The sequence below is a fragment of the Hyperoodon ampullatus genome, assembly GCF_949752795.1.
Source record: "Hyperoodon ampullatus genome assembly, chromosome: 3".
NCBI lineage: Eukaryota > Metazoa > Chordata > Mammalia > Artiodactyla > Ziphiidae > Hyperoodon > Hyperoodon ampullatus.
Window position 1 is genome coordinate 8,345,584 of NC_136916.1, and position 19,864 is coordinate 8,365,447.

Consider the following 19,864-nt stretch of genomic DNA (forward strand, 5'->3'; position numbering starts at 1 on the left):
CTTAACACCACCTGTAAAACACGCTTTCACAAGCACAGATGGGATTAAAGAGTGACCCTGCTTAGCGTTCTCTGACCCACTGGATACTCAGGAAGAGAGGAGATGGGGAGAGTTCTTCAGAGGCTCTGAGACCCCATGGTGAGGGTTCAGACCATCTTTCCTTAGACCTGCCCTCTGAAAGAGGCCAGAGGTAGCCCGCTGCCCTGAGGGTGCTCCCTGGAGAAAGATGGGAAATGCAGATGACAGCACTGCCACTCCTGCAACTGAACAATTCCCGGGAAAGGAGAGTAGCCAGGAGAAGCTTCCAGAAGCGGGGAGGTCCCTGCAGCCAGGGTCAGAGGCTGCTCCCTTTTTTTTGCCTCTTCCGCCCACACTCACTGTCCCTCCGGGAAGCACAGAAGATTCCTGGACAGACCTGCTCAGGGTGGTGCCCTCTGGCTTTTCTGGAATGTTCTGATCCTGACTGCATGTTGAGACCTTGGCTGTAGGATACCACCCAGCCTACTGATCACCCAGGCAGAATGCCAGGACATTTAAGGTAGCCTAAAGGGCATGAAATTACAGTTTCTCTTCCGAATGGAAGTAGAGATGTTTAAACATTTCCCATGGACAGGCAGTGATAGCTCTCTGCGCTTAGCTCAAGGCAACTCAGCAGGTGGTCCACCCCCAGTTTAAATGCAGATTCTCCTCCTTGCTAGCTCCTCCTTGCTAGCTCTAGACAGATCTGGGGTGATCTGTCTAGGCTTGGTCTCTCCAGACATACGGGGGTTCTTTACCTTTTTCTTCAGTTCCTGACTGTAATGGTCACATCTGATCACATAACCTCCCTTAGCCTGTAGAATCAAATCCCAACTTTGTGATGAGGCCCAAAGATCTATTATCTTCCTTCAAGGTCCATCCTCTGTGGGTCTTACACACCTTCAGATGTGTTACCATTCGTCCAAGTTTGATTGAGTCATGCCAGGCCCTGCTGCTTTTATAACCCTTGCATATTGTATTACATGTAGTGGGTTGGTTTTGGGGTTTTGTTTAATTCTTTCTTCCCCACAAGCAGCATCAGAAGCAGGGAGTTATGGTCTCATGGTTCAATGCAGAGGGTCTAGAGTCAGACCGCCTAAGTTTGAAGCCCAGCTATGGCACGTAATAGCTGTGTGACCTTTCCTGTAGGAATAATATTAACAATAGTACTTGCTTCATAAGGTTGTTGAGGAGATTAACTGCAATGATGTGTATATTACTGAACACCTGACTAGATGCCGGGCACCGTTCTAAGGCTTTACCTGTTCTAAGGCTTCTAATGTTCACAACACGTGGATGAGGTACTGGTTTTTTATTGAGAGGTTCATTTAACTTGCCTGAGACCCCATAGATGGTGAATGGCTTCTGAATCAGGGCTCTGAACCCCGTGGCGTGAGGCAGGTGGACGATGTGTAGTTGTGGCTGCTTCGCTGTGAGCTCCTTCAGGTCGGGGACTGTGGCTTCCCGTCGTGGACCCTCACACCTTGCACACTGCCCAGCACACAATGGGTGCTCCATAAGTTCTGCACAGCATCCAGGGGAAACACCTATGGGAAGGCGGCCTATAAACTAAAAGTTGTCGGAATTCTGATAACATCACAAAGAATCTCGCCCCCAACACACTACTGCTTCCTTCAGAGCAGCTCAGTCCCAGCTGCACGTTGGAATCAGTGATTCCTGGGCCTCCCCTCCCACTCAGATCAATTAAGCCCCACCTCTTTAGGGTGGGACTCAGGCGGCAGTGGCTTCTTTGACTTCCCAGGTGGTCCTCACATGCTGCCAGGGCTGGTTATTGCTAACGTAGAACATCCCAGCTGACATTTCTGCACAGACCTCCCGCTTCCCATTCTAGAACCTCTCGTTTGGAGGAATGCATTTTTAGAGTACAGTGGAGAGTCCTTGATTTCACTGTTGCTGTCGGTTCACCAGGAGGGCACTTCAATCAAGTAGTTCGAAAAGTGAGCCTAGAATGTATCTTGTAAGAGATGCTAAAAGACAGTACAGTTGGCCCTCTCTATCCATGATTCTGCATCCACCGATTCAACCAACCACGGGTTGTAAATATAGTACATGATCCTGGTTGTTGACTCCACAGATGCGGAACCCACGGATCTGTAGGACCGACTAAGGGACTTGAGCATCCACAGATTTCGGTTTCCTCAGGGGGTCCTGGAACTGATCCCCTGCAGATACAGAGGGCCGACTGTAGTCAGTGTATGCAGCAAACGCAGCATTAGGTTCCATCTCCAGGGACCCAAATGGGGCAAATTGGTCCTCCTGATCTAATGTATCACCACAGCCCACCTCACACGCATTAGAGTGGGTTTAATTTTTGCTTTTGCTCTCTTTTATCTTTCCCTCCACTCTCTGATTAAAAAAGTGAAAGTCCTGGGCTTCCCTGGTGGCGCAGTGGTTGAGAGTCCGCCTGCCGATGAGGGGGACGCGGGTTCGTGCCCCGGTCCGGGAGGATCCCACGTGCTGCGGAGCGGCTGGGCCCGCGCGTCCGGAGCCTGTGCTCCGCAGCGGGAGAGGCCGCGGCGGTGGGAGGCCCGCGTACCGCAAAAAAAAAAAAAAAAAAAAAGTGAAGGTCCTGAAGATGAAGTGCCAAGAGATCTTTCTCTGGCTCTGCTAAAACGGTCCTGAGGGATTGGGCTTGATGAGTTCTGATGGACGGATGAATCAACCCGGATTGAGGCTCATCCCAGAGTAACTCAGCCCCGCCCCCAGTGAAGGCCAGGATGTTCCCTGGTGATGACGCCTCACAGGAAGTCCTTCCCAAGGGAGGCAACATGAGACGAGGATGTTGATGGAGGTGTGGGTGTGGAGGGGGAGTTGCAGAGAAAGTGGGGAAGAAACTAACGAGCATGAAGTAATAATCATACGTCAAAAACTGAATTACAGGGGCTTCCCTGATGGTGCAGTGGTTAAGAATCCACCTGCTAATGCAGGAGACACAGGTTCAAGCCCTGATCTGGGACAATCCCACATGCCGCGGAGCAACTAAGCCCATGAGCCACAACTACTGAGCCTGCGCTCTAGAGCCCACGAGCCACAACTACCAAGCCCGCATGTCTACTGAAGCCCGCAGCCTAGAGCCTGTGCTCCGCAACAAGAGAAGCCACCAGAGTGAGAAGCCCGCGCACCGCAACTAGAGAAAGCCCACGTGCAGCAACGAAGACCCAACGCAGCCAAGAGTAAATAAAATAAGAATAAAAATAAATTTTAAAAAAACTGAATTACATTTTACACATACTCTCTTATTTCATCTTCACAACATTCATAAGGTCAGTGGAATTACACCCACTTTACAGAAAAAGACTGATTTCTCTGAGAAATTAAGTTCCTTGGCCATGACCCCACAGCAGTTTGTGAGCCATGGTCCAATCCAGGCCTCTGACTTCAAAGCCCTCCTGTCTCCTGACAATGATTCTGGGTTCTTAAGGCCACAGTTAGAAGCCCAGGTCTCCAGAGGGCAGCCTGTGAAGTTGACCTCATCTAGAGGAGCGCTACTTGGGGACCAGAAAACTTTGGCCTGAAAACGCAGCAGAGACTGGAAGTGAGGGTCCCACCTCTCTCTCTGTGCCTCTTTGTCCAACTGAGAAGTGTCTCGTGGGAAGACTTAGGTCTGGAGTAATTTTTAAAAATCAGAAGTTACGATACCGAGCACACGTGTGTGCCATACACACACACACACGCTCTCTCTCTCTGGATGACATTGAACATGAACATAGAGGGTCAGACTTTCCTTTTAGCCTCTTATGGAGGGTTCAGTGGCCGTGCTGGGTTGCATTCATGTGGAGCCTCGTGCTGGCTCTGCGGGGGTGGGCATAGGTGAAACGGAGCGGTTGGAAGTTGGCTACATCTCCCAACTTCTCTACACCTAGAACCAAGAGCCCCGTGGCCAGGAGAGTCAATACAAGAACAAGGGTCTCCGCTCTCGGCCCAGGGCTCTTCCTACTACACCCTGACTTTGGCGAAGCTCTGCGAGGGAATCCGTCTTATTATCATTATTTTTTCCCCTGCTCATTGTAATGTTACTGCCATCTTGAATCCTTGACTTCTTCAATAGGAAGCCTTCAGAGAGGCCTGGCACGGCAGCATCACAGAACAAAATCTCTTTTGTGCCTGTGACCTGGGCCAGAGTCTGACCCTTTGTCGCACAAGTGGAGGAAAGGGGAACCAGGAGTGACAGCTCCCTCCCCAAAGGACACCCTGCCTAGCAACCAGTGACACCACTGCCACAGGGTCACAGCCTGCGATGATTTCTCTCTCCAGACGGACACGCTATTAAGAATGTAAAGCGTATTGACCCGACTCTACAAAGGGAAATGGAGGGCCTTAAGAGAGAGAGTGGGTGAAGGGAGTCTGCAAAGGCCCCAGGTCAAGCCCCCAGATGAGTCATCGCTTGGCGCAAACACCAGCCACGCTCGGGCGGGGCGCCGAGGGTCTACGGCGCTGCGTGTGAATCATCTCCCTGCAAGTCTAACAATTCAGTGTCGCAGATGGCCCTGCCAGGCCCCGGATTTATTTTGATGAAATGATTTTTGACTCGAAGAGACAGGCAGGTGACAAGGGCAAAGCCTGGGATGCACACCTTTGTCCTGGCTTTCCTTTATCCCCACTGACAGCCCCCCCGCCACTTCCTCAGTTGGGGCTCACAGGATAACACACCGAGAGAAGACGTGAGCCCCCAGCCAGACCCTCCTCTGGAAGAGTGTCGCTGAACATGTGCAGAGATCCCGGCAGCTGAGGATGGCTCCCTGACGCCTCCTGAGACAGACGTCCTTGCTGGCTTTGGAAGGCACTTGAATCTGGTGGGACGTAGAACGAGGAGAGACGAGCTCACTCAAGGCCCGTGTGAAGACAGAGAAGGACCTGGACCTGGGAACGGAACTCAGGGGGAACACTGGTGTTTATCAGTGTGAAGGCTTCCCTTGCTCTGATCCTTCCTCCACCTCACTCTTCACTGATTGATGGATGGATTCATCCATCCACTCATTCATTGATCAACCCGGGCCATCACTGAACATTGACCATCTGGGTCAGGCTCTGTGGAAACAAAGATACAGGCGATGCTGTTCCTGCTTCCCAGACATGGTCATTCTTGAAGAGGAATAGACTCTGAGCACAGATGCGTATGTCGTGGGACCAGAGTATCCGGGGAAGCTGATGGACCCCGTGTGCGTGACTCACGTGGCACTGCTGGGGCAGCCTGGGTGGGAACCGGAGAGAGGGTGTGAGGTCAAGGCAGCTCTCTCCAGAGGGGCTACGTGCAGGGTCTTGAATTTAAAAGGCAGTTGCGGGGGACTTCCCTGGGGGTCTTGTGGTTAAGACTCTGCACTTCCACTGCAGAGGGCACAGGTTTGATCCCTGGTTGGGGAGCTAAGATCCCACATGCCACCTAGCAGCCAAAGCAAAAAAGGTAGTTGGGGGCAGCAGAGAAAGAGGAAGGGGCCCAGAGGCCACAGGAGCAGCTGTGCAGTGGAAGAGCCCGGCAGTAAGGGGAAGGACAGGGCCCCCAGACACAGGTGGGAGCTCCCTCCCACCCGCCTGGCTCGGGGGTCTCCTCAGGGTGGGCTTGCAGACCTGCCCAAGAGGAGATGCAGATCCAGACCGTTCTCCACCTCCTGGCTGCCTGTACCAGCACCTCCACTTCATCCCACCCGGGCCCGAGGGCACTTGACTCAGCTCACCTGGCTTCGCTTTTCCCAGCGTGATGTTTTGGATGTTGCCTCTCGCCTTAGCAGTCTGCAAGGAGGCCGGTGCCCTTCGCCAGAATTGGGACTGACTGCCTATTTCTTCTCTGGCTTGGCTTCAGAATCAAGACAAGACGTCAGTGCCAAGCTGCCTAATGGCTGACGTGAGCATGTGTTAAGAACCTAATAAAATAGCGCCTCCAAAATTTCTGGCCAAATTCACTTATGTAAATAAATCTAACATAAGGCCTCTCCCAGAATATCCCATCGGGCTTCAGGAGACAGCTTTAAAACCTGCTCCAAGCGGAGAGGGCGGTGCCTAGGGGCTAAACTACGAAACGGTTCATGGAAGCTGCATTTCTGTCTTTCCCAGGGACCATGTTGAAGACATGCTGTCTGCTGTCCCTCACGTGTGGAATCAAACGATAAATTCCTTCTTGGATGTCCTCCCAGGAAAAGGCTTGCCTGCGCGTGTTAACTCAGCCTGCTTCTTGGGTCGGTTGACAAAGACAGTGTAACCTAGTCAGCAACAGGAACTCGTTTATTTCATGTGTTTGAGCATCTTCAATGGACTCTGTCTTATTTCGTGTTTTAATCCCCGTATCATACGCCATTTAAAATTTTGTAAGCCTCCTCCGAACCTTCTGGAAATGGGGGGTGGGGCGTGGTGAATGTAGGCAAATAATAAAATCATATTTTCGATCTGAGAATGAGGGTATTAGAAGCGCACAATTTTTCTTTGGACCCCGCGGCACATCATCTCTTCTCATCCACTTAATTAGCACGGCATGTGGGAGGTGGCTGCAGTGCTTTTTGCCTTGTTGTCTGACTTCAGTGGAACGGCTCTTCAGGAATAAATATTTCTCAGCCAAAAGTTGACCTGCCCTCCTTCATTTCCTGGGACACCAGTGCCTGTGCACTTTCTCATCTCTCTCCCACCCCGGCGAGAGTGCCTTTTTAAGTACATTGAAAATGACATCATCTTCGGGCAGAGCGCACTGTCTGTCTCTAGCATGTACCTGCCAACAATTTGCGAGAGTGATGGGGGAAGGGTCCGCAGGGAGGAGACTTGGGGAACTTCCAAACGCCAGAAAGCCAGCGCCGTGTCTCCATGCATCCCTGGAGCAGGCGAGAGACTTCTTTCTCTTCTGGCCAGTAAACGTCGTTTTAACCCTAAAGAAGCAGGAGGCAGGGACCCATATGAGAAAGTAAATCACTCGAGTGAATGGAGGCAAGCATCACTGAGCACTGAGCAGACGCTGGGAGCAGAGACAGGGTGCTCTTTCGGGAACGTCTACCTAAACAAGTTCACTTGCAAGGGAAGTTGTCTGCTTTCTCTTCTCCTTACTGCCTAGCGGTGATTTATTCATGGTTCCTGGGATAAAGGATATGTCAGTTCACTCAAAAGAGGATTTAGATTGCGATCAGAGCAGGTCCTTGTCAAAGTGATGAGAGGATAAGTCATTTGTATGGGGAGTCAGTTACTGACAGAAGGAGAAAAGGGGAATCTGCCTTTATTCAGCATCTTTCGTGCACCCGGTACTTTATAAAGGATCATGTATTGACTCCTCACAGCAGCCCATGAAGTAGATGTTGTTGTCCCAATGTTTCAAAGTGAAAATAAATGCTTTATTTATACATGGAATAGAATTGGGTTTCCACACCCTGTGGTCTGACTACAAATCCACTGCCCCGATTGCATGAAAGGGGTGCTTACATTTTAAGATCCATCACAGCATATATAGATGGATCAATCACAGCCATATATACATATATATATATATATATATATTTTTTTTTTTTTTTTTTTTTTTTTTTTGCGGTACGCGGGCCTCTCACTGTTGCAGCCTCTCCCGTTGCGGAGCACAGGCTCCAGACGCGCAGGCTCAGCGGCCATGGCTCACGGGCCCAGCCGCTCCGCGGCATGTGGGACCTTCCCAGACCGGGACATGAACCCGTGTCCCCTGTATCGGCAGGCGGACTCTCAACCACTGCGCCACCAGGGAAGCCCTATTTTTTTTTTTAATCCCTCACAACTCCCCACTCTCCCCATCCTCATACGAGAAGGCAAGCTTTCTATTTCCGGTATGTGGGTGAGGAAGCCATATTCTTTGAACATCAGCCATGCCCTTGGCAAAGGACAGTAGGTGCCACCCTTCTGTATATTACATGAAAGGTAGCAGTCAGCCTACCTGTCCCGGAAAATGGCTCTACCCTAACCCTTCCTCTCTGCCCTATGGCCGTATCATCCCTTTACTAATGGAACTCCTAAGGGCTCCTAGCTACCGCTGACTACACAACTGATCGGAATGGTTGAGCCTTGCCTAGGACTCCGTGGCTTCCTATGGACCACACAGAGCTAATTTCAAAACTCCGACGTCCTGTGCTCTGGGATGGTGCCCTTCTTCACTCTTCCCTGAACATCAGGCAAAGGGAATAATTCAGTGCGCAGTGTCATGAAGACCTCGAGTTGGAATTGGTCTGGGTGCCATTTGTCCCACTGGAAGGGTGACCATCCTGGGGAACTTACTCCAGGATTCCCCTCCCAGTGAATGTACGGGTGGGTTACATCCAAAATAGTCATTTACTACTCACTGTAGAACAAGATAGGGTCATAACCCAGAATGCAGGGCAGGCTTTGAGTTAAAGAAAACATAATAGAAGGGGTAGGCACAACGACTGTGGATGATGAATCCCAGGAACCTTAGCATCCCCCATATTTTCTTCAGGTGTCTCCGAATTGGGGCTGCAGACTTGTCAGCCTGACCTTGGTAAAGACAAGTTGAGTACCGCACATCTTTTTTTATTTTATTTTTTTTACATCTTTATTGGAGTATAATTGCTTTACTATAGTGTGTTAGTTTCTGCTTTATAACAAAGTGAATCAGTTATACATATACATATGTTCCCGTATCTCTTCCCTCTTGCGTCTCCCTCCCTCCCACCCTCCCTATCCCGCCCCTCTAGGTGGTCACAAAGCACCGAGCTGATCTCCCTGTGCTATGCGGCTGCTTCGCCTCACTGAAACCGCTATCATTTCATGAATGCAGGGAGGCTGCCGAGGGGAGCCACCCTGGATGAGCAGTTCTTGCGACATTGCCCCGAGCAGGCTGGAGTCTGGGGGTTACTGTGTTAATCAGCAGGCGCTCCCTAATGAACACCTGCCCAGAGTCCCAAGGGGAGCAGATCCTGAATAAAGCAGGCTCCCCAGCCAGCTGGCAGAAGCACTTTGCATTTCTGGAGGAGTAATAATTATGTGCGCCTGTCAAAGCCTTCCCATTGGGCATCATTCAAATGCATGGATGAGAAAGGCTCGGCTTCCCAGACTGATTTCAACCCCAACTTTCCCCCATGCTGGGACCAGGGTGAATCTTAGCAAAATGTGGAAGAAACCATGTGGAAATAAGAGGATGAGAACAAGGGAATAAATTAGTATCATATAGAGAATAATATATAGGAATAGTATAAAGGGCGGGGACAAGCAACTGGGAAACAAGCAAGGTTAGTCCCTGATGCTGGGTTAAAGGGCAGAGTCTGTTGAAAGGAATACAGACACATCTTTTCCTGGGTGTACAAGTAACTTTCCCAAAGTATATGTCACAGCCTCCTTCGTGGGTGCCTGGAGGTATGTGACCCCATTGAAACCCAAGGGCTCTTTTGCATCTGGGCATATGGCATCTGGACCCATCCTTCTCCATGGAGTACCACAATCTCTGCCTAGAAGCTCTGTGCTTCCAACCAGCCTTGAGAGGGCGTGTGGGTTTCATCCTCCCCGTGGTCAGCTTTCCTGCTAGGCTGGTGTAGCAATCAAACAATGACCCTTCAGTCTAGAACCATCTACCAATTAAAAAAACCTGTGTGTCGGGCACTGTGCTCGAGGGCTGGGCTACAGATGTTGATCAAACCTGATCCCTGCCCTCCGGGAACATATTGTCTGGCAGAATTCTATTGCGCTTAGAAAAAGCAGCTTCAGACCCCTCTTGTCTGTGCTTTTGCGACTTGCTAGATCTGTACCTGGCATTTAAAACCAAAGCTTTAGAGTCAGTCCAGACTCAAGCCCCTCGTCTGCCCTGTACCCTTGGGGGGTTGTGACCTTGAGCACAGTAACTGTTCTAAGCCCCAGTGTTCTCATCGGTACAACGTTGCAGTGTTGCTTTGCTTTGAAGATGGAATAAGATCCTATAAGTGAAGCACGGAGCCCGGAACCTAGCAGGGGGAGGCCTGTAGGATATGATGGTGCTGGGGCCAGAGGGACAGCAGCAGCAGGAGGGAAAGCTGGGGAGGAGCCAGGAAACCTGGACCTTAACATGGTGTGTGCAGTGACTGCTTTTTGCCTGCCAGGACCCACATGTGATTGATGCCCTTTGGTTTTCTTTCCTTCCTGTTTCAGATCGTTGCAGCCTTTTCTGAAACCGCCTACTTAAGTGGACTAGCAAAGGACTGGTCAGGCGCTTGGGTCCCATCCCCACATGTGCTGGTCACTAAGGTGACCTCCCTTGTCCGTGGACAGGCTTCTCGACTCCTTGAACCTTGGTTTCCTGCCCTGTCAGTTAAGTGGGTTGGGTAACCAGTCTCTCTGGCTCTTTATATAATCCAGCGTCCCTAGGTGACTTATACCTACCTGACTGTTGAGTTAAATCTGCAGGTTACTAGCTGTGTGCCTTTGGCAAGTTACTGCTTTCTCTGTGCTCTGGCTCCTTCTGTATCCAATGGGGGTAATCCTGGCATCTGCGTGCTGGGTAAGGATTGACTCAGTTCTGCGCTGGGACAGAGGCTGCACCCAGTAAATGGAAACTGTTAGTATTGGCTGTGTCTGGAGCCAGCTTTGCTGAGATGTTCTGCTGCTGGACCCTCCTGAGCCGGAGGTAAAGCATTCGTCTTCTGTCCACTAAGGAGCTGGGGTTCTTACTGGATGGGGGACCTCCCAGATAGAGAGGTGCTCCCTCTGGCAGGACCCACTGAGCTTTACACGCCCCCATCCCCGCCTATCCCAGGCGCCTGGGAGCCCAGAAGAGCAAAGAAGCCTACGTAAAGGAAGCAGTGCCCCCTTTGCCCCCGGCCACGGAACCCAGGGACTGCTCAGACGGGGTAGGAAGGAAGCCAGCCTCCCCAGCTAATCAGCCGGAGCGTCAAGGGGGTGACGGTGAGGGGGAGCGCAGCCAGACCCGCGTCTGTGTGCGCGATGACCTCACGCTTTCTCTCGATCACCGGCGCCCCCTCCCCAGGACGAACGAACAGCCAATGAGCGCTCGGCTGCTTAATGCCGAGCCCCCGGGGGCGGGGGAGGGGGGGAGGGGGGGGAGGGGGAGGGAGGGCGGGAGCCAGGCTCCCAGCTGCTCTGGGAAACACAATAACAGGCAGAGCTTCAAAGAGGCCGCAGGCTCAGGCATCGTTGATTCCGAGCTGCCCCTCTTCACCGCCCTCTCTCCCGCTCTCTCGGTTTTCAGAAAGGTTGGAGAGAAAGGGCACAGTGACCACGCTTTCTTCCCCACTCGCAGCACTGGACTGTCTGCCACCTCCACTGACGCGGCCACTCCTCGGCGGTGGGGGGGGTGAGGGCGGCCGGGAATCACCCTTTCCTGGGATGGGGCTGGCGGTGCCCTCGGAGCGGGAGGGCGTGGCCCGGCTGCGGAGCTGTCCCCGGCAGCCTGGCGGTCACTGTGGGCACTGCAGCCAGAAGCGAATCGTCCAGATCAGCCTTGGGGAGGTGGGAGAGGTGAGAGGGTCAGTCTTTCGGCCGTCCAGAGCACAGATGGGAGCCGTGGGATGTTTTAATTTTTTTAATGCAGTTAATTCAGAAGTGGCCATTCCATTGATTTTGAATCTGTGAGCTGCCCCAAGGGAGTGGCGGATGACAGGGAAGGGCTTGAGGGGAGAAGTCACTGAGTTGAAGCCCATGCTGCCAGTGACTGACCCAGCGTCAGTTCTGATACAAAGGCTGCTCCACCTGGACTTGTGTATGTGGCTTCCTTGCCCAGAAAGTCAATGGCAATTATAAAGAGAAAGTGCAAATACTAGTAAAAGGCTTTCTGCTGAGATCCCATTTTATGTCTCGAACAACCAGCAAATTTGGGGGTTTTTTTTTACATCTTTATTGGAGTATAATTGCTTTACAATGGTGTGTTAGTTTCTGCTTTATAACAAAGTGAATCAGTTATACATATACATATGTCCCCATATCTCTTCCCTCTTGCATCTCCCTCCCTCCCACCCTCCCTATCCCACCCCTCTAGGTGGTCACAAAGCACCGAGCTGATCCCCTGTGCTATGCGGCTGCTTCCCACTAGCTATCTGTTTTACGTTTGGTAGTGTATATATGTCCATGCCTCTCTTCCTGCTCTTAGGACCTGCCAGGCACTGCGGGGCTTCTGCCTGAGGGTGTGTATTCGTTTCCTGAGGCTGCCGTAACAAATCACCACAAAACTTGGGGGCTTAAAATAACAGCAACGTATTCTCTCACAGTTCTGGAAGGCAGAAGTCAAAATCAAGCTGTCAGCAGAGCCAAGCTTCCTCTGGAAGCTTGAGGGGAAAATCCATTCTTTGCCTCTTCTGGCTTCTGGTGGTTGCCAGCCTTCCCTGAGATGCAGCTTCATCGCTCCAATCTCTGCCTCTGTCTTCACACGGTCCTCTGGTGTGTGTCTGTCTCTGTCAAAACTCCCTCAGTCTCTCTCTTAGAAGGATCCATGTGATTGCACTTGAGGTCCACCTGGATAGTGCAGGAGACCCTTTTCCTCTCAAGGATCGTAATCACATTTTTGTAATGAGAGGTCATGGTCACAGGCTCCAGCATGTAGGATGTGGACAGAATTTTGGGGGGCAACCATTCAGCCCATTACAGGACACAGCAAGTCATGTCACAAAAACTTCACCATGTTCATAGCAGCATTATTCACAAAGGCCAAGACAGGAAAGCAACCCCGGTGTCCATTGATGGATCAATAAATAAACAAAATGTTATCCACACAGTGGAATATTATTCAGCCCTAAAAAGGAAGGAAATTCTGACACCTGCTACAATGTGAATGAACCGTGAGGATGTTACGCTAAATGAAATAAGCCAGTCACAAAAAGACAAACGCTGTATAATTGCACTTAGATGAGGTACCTGGGATAGTCAAATTCATAGGGAAAAAAAGCAGAATGGTGGTTGCCAGGGGCTGGGGGGAAGGGGAATGGGGAGTTGTTGTTTAATGGGTACAGAGTTTCTATTTTGCAAGAGGAAATATTCTAGAGATTGGTTGCACAACAATGTGAATATACTTAACAATATTGAACTGTATACTTAAAAGTGCTTAAGATGGTCAATTTTGTGTTATTTGTGTTTTACCATACTTGTAAAAATGTTTTAATTAAAATAAATTTATCACAACACAAGAGCATGCATGCCAAGCATGAACCAAGTCCCTGTGGTAAATGCTATAGGAGTTCAGAGGAGAAAGAGACTGTTTGGAGGTAGGATGATCAGGGAGGGCTTCCTGGAAGAAGTGGGCCTTGAGCAAGATGAAATTCAAATGGCGGGAGAGAGGATGTTGTGGGCAAAGTTTTGGAACTAGAAACGAGATTGGTGTTTTCTTCACTCTGATACAGATAGATTGGAGAGAAATGAGTACTTTTGGAGGGAATCAGGCAAAAGTGAGGTTGGATAGGAACTAGGTTCAAAGAGTGGCCTTAAATACCAGACTGACATATATAACTTGATACCATTTAGGAGATTATTATAATAATTCATAGGTGAGATAATGAGGGTCTGAAATAATAATGAGCACATAGAACATTTGCTTTGTGCCAGACACTTGCTCTAAGCACCTTATGCAGGTCAATATTAATTCATTAAATCCTCATAGCAGCCCTGTGATGTGGCGTGGTCATCATCCCCATTTTGCAGCCGAGGAAACTGAGGTACAGAGAGGTCAAGGGACTTGCCAGAGATTATATAAGAAAGATGGCTATGTTAACTGACAGATTTAAGAGATCCAGGGGGGATCCAGAATGGTTGCAAAGTTTTTTAGAATGAGTGACTAGACCCTTGAGAAGGTTGGGAAGGTTTTAGAGAAGGAAGAAACTAAATTTAATAAGTTTAATGAATAAAGAATCAAATTTAAGGCAGGAGTTCAATTCATCAATCTAGTTCATCACTTTATAGAGGAGAACACTGAGGCTCTGAGGCTCTGAGAAGTTATACAGTTTGTCCAAGAGCCTCTCTCTGGGATGGATCCATGTTAAGTGGAAAGTAGACTATGTGAGTGATAATAAAACGATTCTGTGGGAAACTGGAGAGGAGCTTGGGTACCACCTGGTCAGCGGATGGCTCTCCCCAGACTGCCTGGACAGCTCTCGAGTTCACTAGAAAGATCATCGGGGAACGGGTGTGCCCAGAGCGCTGTACAGCCATACATTGGTGTGAAGTGTTCTTTTGATCATTACAATCCAGTCATGTCCCACCTCGGAAGGCAGCGTAGACGGGGCCCGTTCCAGAGCCCTGTACATGCTGGTATGTGCGTGGCTTCCCACTGGAACAGTTCAGAGCCCTTGGGAACTTAGATCTGTGTGGTAGAGTCAGACGTTTATAAAGAGATTCTATTTGTCAGATATAAGGAGGAATAAAAGCTTAGAAGGACACATTGGAAAAAGAATCTGAGATAGAAAAAGAAAAGCTATTGAGTGAACAAAGTTCATTACAGGCTGAGAGAAAGTCAGTCTTAAATGTCGTGACCTCGGAGGGCCGGGTTGTCACCAGTGACTCAGCACAGGCTGTTTCTAACCCAAGACGCTCAGGGCTTGCCTTGCTCACATCGGCACTGAGGCCCCGGCCTGGTTTGTCCCGTAGAACTTGACTGGGCTACAGGCTGCCTGTCTGGCCTCACTCCCAGCCCGATCCTGCAAAGCTCCACAAATGTTTACAACAAAGTAATTGGCAAATTGTAATCAGCAGATTCTGTAAACATCCCCTCAAAGTACATAACAGCATAAAGCTTTCTACCCAGCAATGTTCACCAAATGAGTTTAAGAAATGTAGTTCATTAATCACCATTGCGTCAAGGTGGGATATTGTCTTAGTTTGCAAGATCAGGAAATCACAGGCTGATGCCTTAAATGCTTTTAAACCTACCATGCAGGGAATTAAAGTTTTGGTGCCTGAACCAATCAGGATAGATTAGGTTATGCTGTGATGACAAACAGCCACCAATGTCAAGGTTACTTAGCAACGAGGTTTATTTCTCATGCTACACGTCCATCAGGTGGATGGGAGACTTCTCTCTCACTGATGGAGCAGCTACTTGCTGGGGCATTGCCAGTCACCATGACAGCGGAAGAAAGAGTGTACCTTTTAATGGGACTTAAGGTTCAGGAGTTCTAACCTCAACATCTTCTGGCATCTGTTACCTCCCCCTTCAATGCCTTTATTTCCCCATGTATATATTGTGAGTAATTAATGTAGGCTTTTCTTTATTGAGGGTGGTGCATAGGATCTATAATTACTGTTGTATGAAGTAATGGGACTAACCTTTTTTTATTTTTTGACCAAAGATATGCATCCAAACAAATCCTATCCTTGAAAAGAGTTAGGTTGAGATGATAAAGTTTATTTGAGGGATGCTGCTATCGCTCAGATCCTTTTAGCTGCGTTCAGTGTATGCGTCCCCAAGAAAATTTGGTTTTTTACTGTAGAAATTCCAATGTAAAAAGGATTGCGGTGACAGGCTAAGTCATAGGGATGTGTCACCACAGAGAAGCCAAAAGTCAGTGTCAACAAGGCTCCTAAGGTGACATCCATTATTCTGGTGAATTTTTCAGCATGTCAAGTCCGTCCCCTAGCTCTGCAGTGCAGAAACCTGATTGTTCATCCTCGGGGGAAGACTCACATTAACCAAGTTCAAAGTACCTGATGTATAAATCAGTATTGATGTATAAAATGTCAGTGTTCTGGTTTCAAGTGAGCAATATAACCCTCACCCAGATAGGACCCTCAGGGCTCATGATCCTTGACCTCTCACCCAGGAAGTAGAGTCAGTAGAGGTGGGGCGGCAGAAGGGTAGTACATGTGACCTGTGAGGCATGTCTGACTTCATCTGGAAGCCTGGCTTTGCTGTGAGACAGCCTGCCTGATGTCTCCAAGTCTCAGCATCACCACTGGCAGAGGAATGACAGTCTCTTATTTTAGAAGATAATGCAGTCATATAGGAGGCTCCTCAGCAGCATATGTCAGACATGGCAATAATACCTCAGTAAGTTCTTTGGAAGGTATGAGATTGGAGGAAGGGGAGTTAAATAGGTAACGTGAGGGTTTCAAATGACTGGCTAAGGTCATGCCTCCTCATGCCTCCATGTCTGCCAGAGAAGACGCCTTACCACTGGGACTCAAATATTTAAGGCCTATTGGCTAAGGCTGCGTTTGTTTCCCCAGCTCGTTTCCTTTTCCCAGACTCCCTTCCATCTGCCACCCCACACCCACCGGTCATTCACCCAGCCCCTTCTATGGAACAATTACGATATTTAGTCATGTGATAGATATACTATTATTCTGACCCTAACAGTAATTCTTTTCTCTTTCTGGGTAAATTTATGTATCGCTGGTCAATTCCATTGGGGTGTTGTCTTTCAAGTTTAACTCTCAAAGAGAAGGAAATCTTATTCTGTCATTTCCAAGTTTAGGCTGGAAACCTCACCATCACCCCTAAAAACCCACAAATAATGACTATAGTCATACCTCATTTTATAAAACCAGCTTGATCCAATGTGCTCCTGACCTCCGCCACCTCTGTCACCATTCATCAGACTTGACTTCACGTGACTTGTGAAAAAAATCAAGTCCGTTGTGAGTACAAGAAGACTTATCACCAGTGAGGATGCTTTTATACATGTGATACAAGCTTCAAAGGCAAACCCCAAAGATTATCAAAATGTTTAAAGAAATAGCAGATTATAGAAATGCTGTGACTGCTGTGAAAGGAACGCAGACATTTGGATGGATAAGTTACAGTACATCACAGTGTAAAAATCAGCCATGTTACCTTACATTTGGTAACAACCTCTACATCAAATGCTTTGTATCTGGGCAGCCAGGTACCTTATGGGCATGGAGGTGATGCCAGCAACACGACCATAGCAAACAGTCTGAGGCTTCAAGAGCCCCCTCACCTTGGATTGATACTTTGTCATTTATCAGTGATGCTCTGAGATGTGCCACATTTATTCCCCTGCCTTCCCCTGTGGTATTTATGAAGGAGGGTCTTACATACAGTCTTGAATTCCCTAACGGTTACTTTTTCACATTTTAGTGTGAACGGGAGTATAGAATATTAGATGACGTTGATTTATCAAGATGGATTTTCCTGTTGATTTAATCATGTCTTCCAGGGGGAGGAAGCTCTGCCCTCGCTTCAAACCCACTCCCATCATTTCTGGCAGTTTTCGTTGGTAAATTGATGGTGATTGAGGCCCGGAGGCTGCCATCCTGGGAGCTCAGGACGAGGCAGCAAAGAGGGAGCCATCTGCTTTGGCTTTTTAAAATGAACACTAGCTCTTACTCTATGCCCTGATGAAAGTTGAAGGTCCTATTGACAAGTACTATGTGCTGTGCATTTTTGTATCTCCTGTAGGATTGGCTAGTGCCCTACACACATTAGACAGTAAATGTTTGTTGAATTAAAAGGAAGCACACCCTTCTTAGTCTGCCTGGGCTGCCATTACAAAATACCACAGACTGGGGGGCTTAAACAAAAGACGCTGATTTGGGGGACTTCCCTGGCTGTCCAGTGTTTAGGATTCCACGCCTCCACTGCAGGGATCATGGGTTCAGTCTCTGGTCAGGGAACTAAGACCCCACGTGCCGCGCAGTGCAACCAAAAACAAAAAGAAGACACTGATTTTCTCACAGTTCTGGAGGCTGAAAGTTCGAGGTCTGGGTGCCAGCCTGGTCGGGCTCTGTGAGGGCTCTCTTCCTGACTTGTAGATGGCAGCCTTCTCACTGTGTCCTCACCTGGTGGAGAGAAAGAGCAAGCAAGCTCTCTGGGATCTCTTCTTATAAGGACACTAATCTCTGGAGCCAGGACTCAAATCACAGCCCTGACACTTACACAGAGATGCTCAATCTTTGGGCACCTGTTTCCTCCCCATACAATGGAGTTAATAATAGAACAATCTCACAGGGTTGTGATGAGGGTTAAAGAAGCTGGTGTTTGTAAAGTGCTTGGAACAGGGCCTGGCACGTAGCAAATACTATATAAGTGCATGTGAAATATATATATAATCATATTCTACAACATATTAATTATAATATTAATATAGTATTATATAACATGTGTTATACAATATATATTTGATATACGTCATAACGTATTTACTACATATGTATGTGTACATATATATTTTTAAGAAGACATCTTCCTGTCAATTCACTGTAAAATGTTCTCCTGTGTGGGGAAGGAAGCCACGGGGTTTGACAGCTGTGTTGGTGAGCAAGTACCATTTGTTGACAGAACAAACTACCAGGACACAAGGCCGAAGGTCTCAGTCCATTGGTGGCCCTGTCCTCATGGTCTACTCCTCTGGGTTTTATAAAAATCATTTGTATGGATGTTCTTGAGCTTTGGGACATTCCTTCCAAAGAATTATGTAAACCTGAGATTGCATGTTTTAGGAAAAGTAATCTCTCATCACTTACCCTTTTTCCATTTTGTTCTCCCTCCAGCCCAAGCTTTTGGCCAAGGAGCTGCTTGACCTCGTGGCATCTCACTTCAATCTGAAGGAGAAGGAATACTTTGGAATCGCCTTCACAGATGAGACGTAAGTGCCCCATGTGCTTGGAGAACCTGAAGGGAAAATACAGAACCTGAAGTCGTACTGTCTCAGCTGTCCACGGTGAAGGCAGCTGCAGGCCACTTGGGTCTTGTGGTTCAGGGTCAGTCCAAGTTCATCATCTGAATTTCAAAGGCCTTGTGATCATGCCTGGAACGGCCAAAGGATATAATTAGGGTGATGCTCATATTATGAAATTATGAGGTAAACCAGTTCTTATAATCAAGCCGGTACGTGTTCAGAACCGAAATGTTTATTTTTTAAAAAGTGGATTTGTCTGGGTTTGTTTTCTATTAGAGTTAAATGAAAACTTCTGGAAATTAAACATTTCTCTCCGGTGTTGGAATAACAATAACAGGAAGTCAATGCAATGATAAATTCAAAATGAAAAGTATCTGTGCCGTTTCACTGTCAACGCTGAAATAGAATATAAAATTCGAAAATTCAGGTTGTTCATCTGTTGAAAAGTACATTTGCGTTCAGTGATCTTTCTGTTTGGCTCTATACAGTGGTGTTTTGCAACACAAGGAAGGAATATCTTTACTAAAATTTCAATTTCCTTCTTAATAAACTGTTTGCAAAAGACTGCAGTGAGCACCTGCACAGATTCCTGGATAAAAATAAGCTGTTCTGGGCTTCCCTGGTGGCACAGTGGTTGGGAGTCCGCCTGCCGATGCAGGGGACACGGGTTCGTGCCCTGGTCTGGGAAGATCCCACATGCCGCGGAGCGGCTGGGCCCGTGAGCTATGGCCGCTGAGCCTGTGCATCCGGAGCCTGTGCTCCGCAACGGGAGAGGCCACAGCAGTGAGAGGCCCACGTACCGCAAAAAAAAAATAATAATAATAAGCTGTTCTAAGCAAATGTTTCACAATTTTCTTTCCTCTGTGTGTACACATACACACGCATGCACACACTCCTCCAAATCCTTCGAATTACAGAGGTGACTTCCTACGGTACTAATAGATCAGGCTTCGGTTAGCAGCTGCACAAGACAGCTCAGGGAGGCTATGCCCCATCTGTCAGATGGAACCCTCAAGTCAGGATGGGCTCAGAGCAAGGACAGGGGCATCCACGTTGGTCAGCAGGAGAGATGATCAGGTGTATCTGCGTGAGGACCCTCCGGGAGCTGCACGTGGACAGGGTGGCCATAGCATTTATGATCTAAATCGGGACCCTGTGAGTAAACGAGGGTGTAAATCGGTACTGTCGTGGGCAAACTGGACAGGTGGTCACCCTCTAAATTAGCAACCTTTCAGGTGACGGTGTGATCAGGGAGCAGCATTGGGAGCAGAATCACACCTGCCTCAAGGAAGCCAGGAGGGCGACTTCCCTGGCGGTCCAGCGGTTAAGAC

General features: G+C 48.6%; 1 protein-coding gene across 4 annotated transcripts in view; it reads left to right on the forward strand.

Moving 5' to 3' along the window:
* Nucleotides 1-19,864, forward strand: part of FRMD4A (FERM domain containing 4A) — a gene marked incomplete at both ends in the record, with an annotated part of 620,566 nt that overhangs the window by 455,140 nt on the left and 145,562 nt on the right. For all 4 annotated transcript variants that reach the window (XM_079698803.1, XM_079698802.1, XM_079698805.1 and 1 more), the window contains one exon: nt 18,406-18,500. In XM_079698803.1, the coding sequence (XP_079554929.1) occupies nt 18,406-18,500 (95 nt within the window). The remainder of the gene's footprint in view (nt 1-18,405; nt 18,501-19,864) is intronic.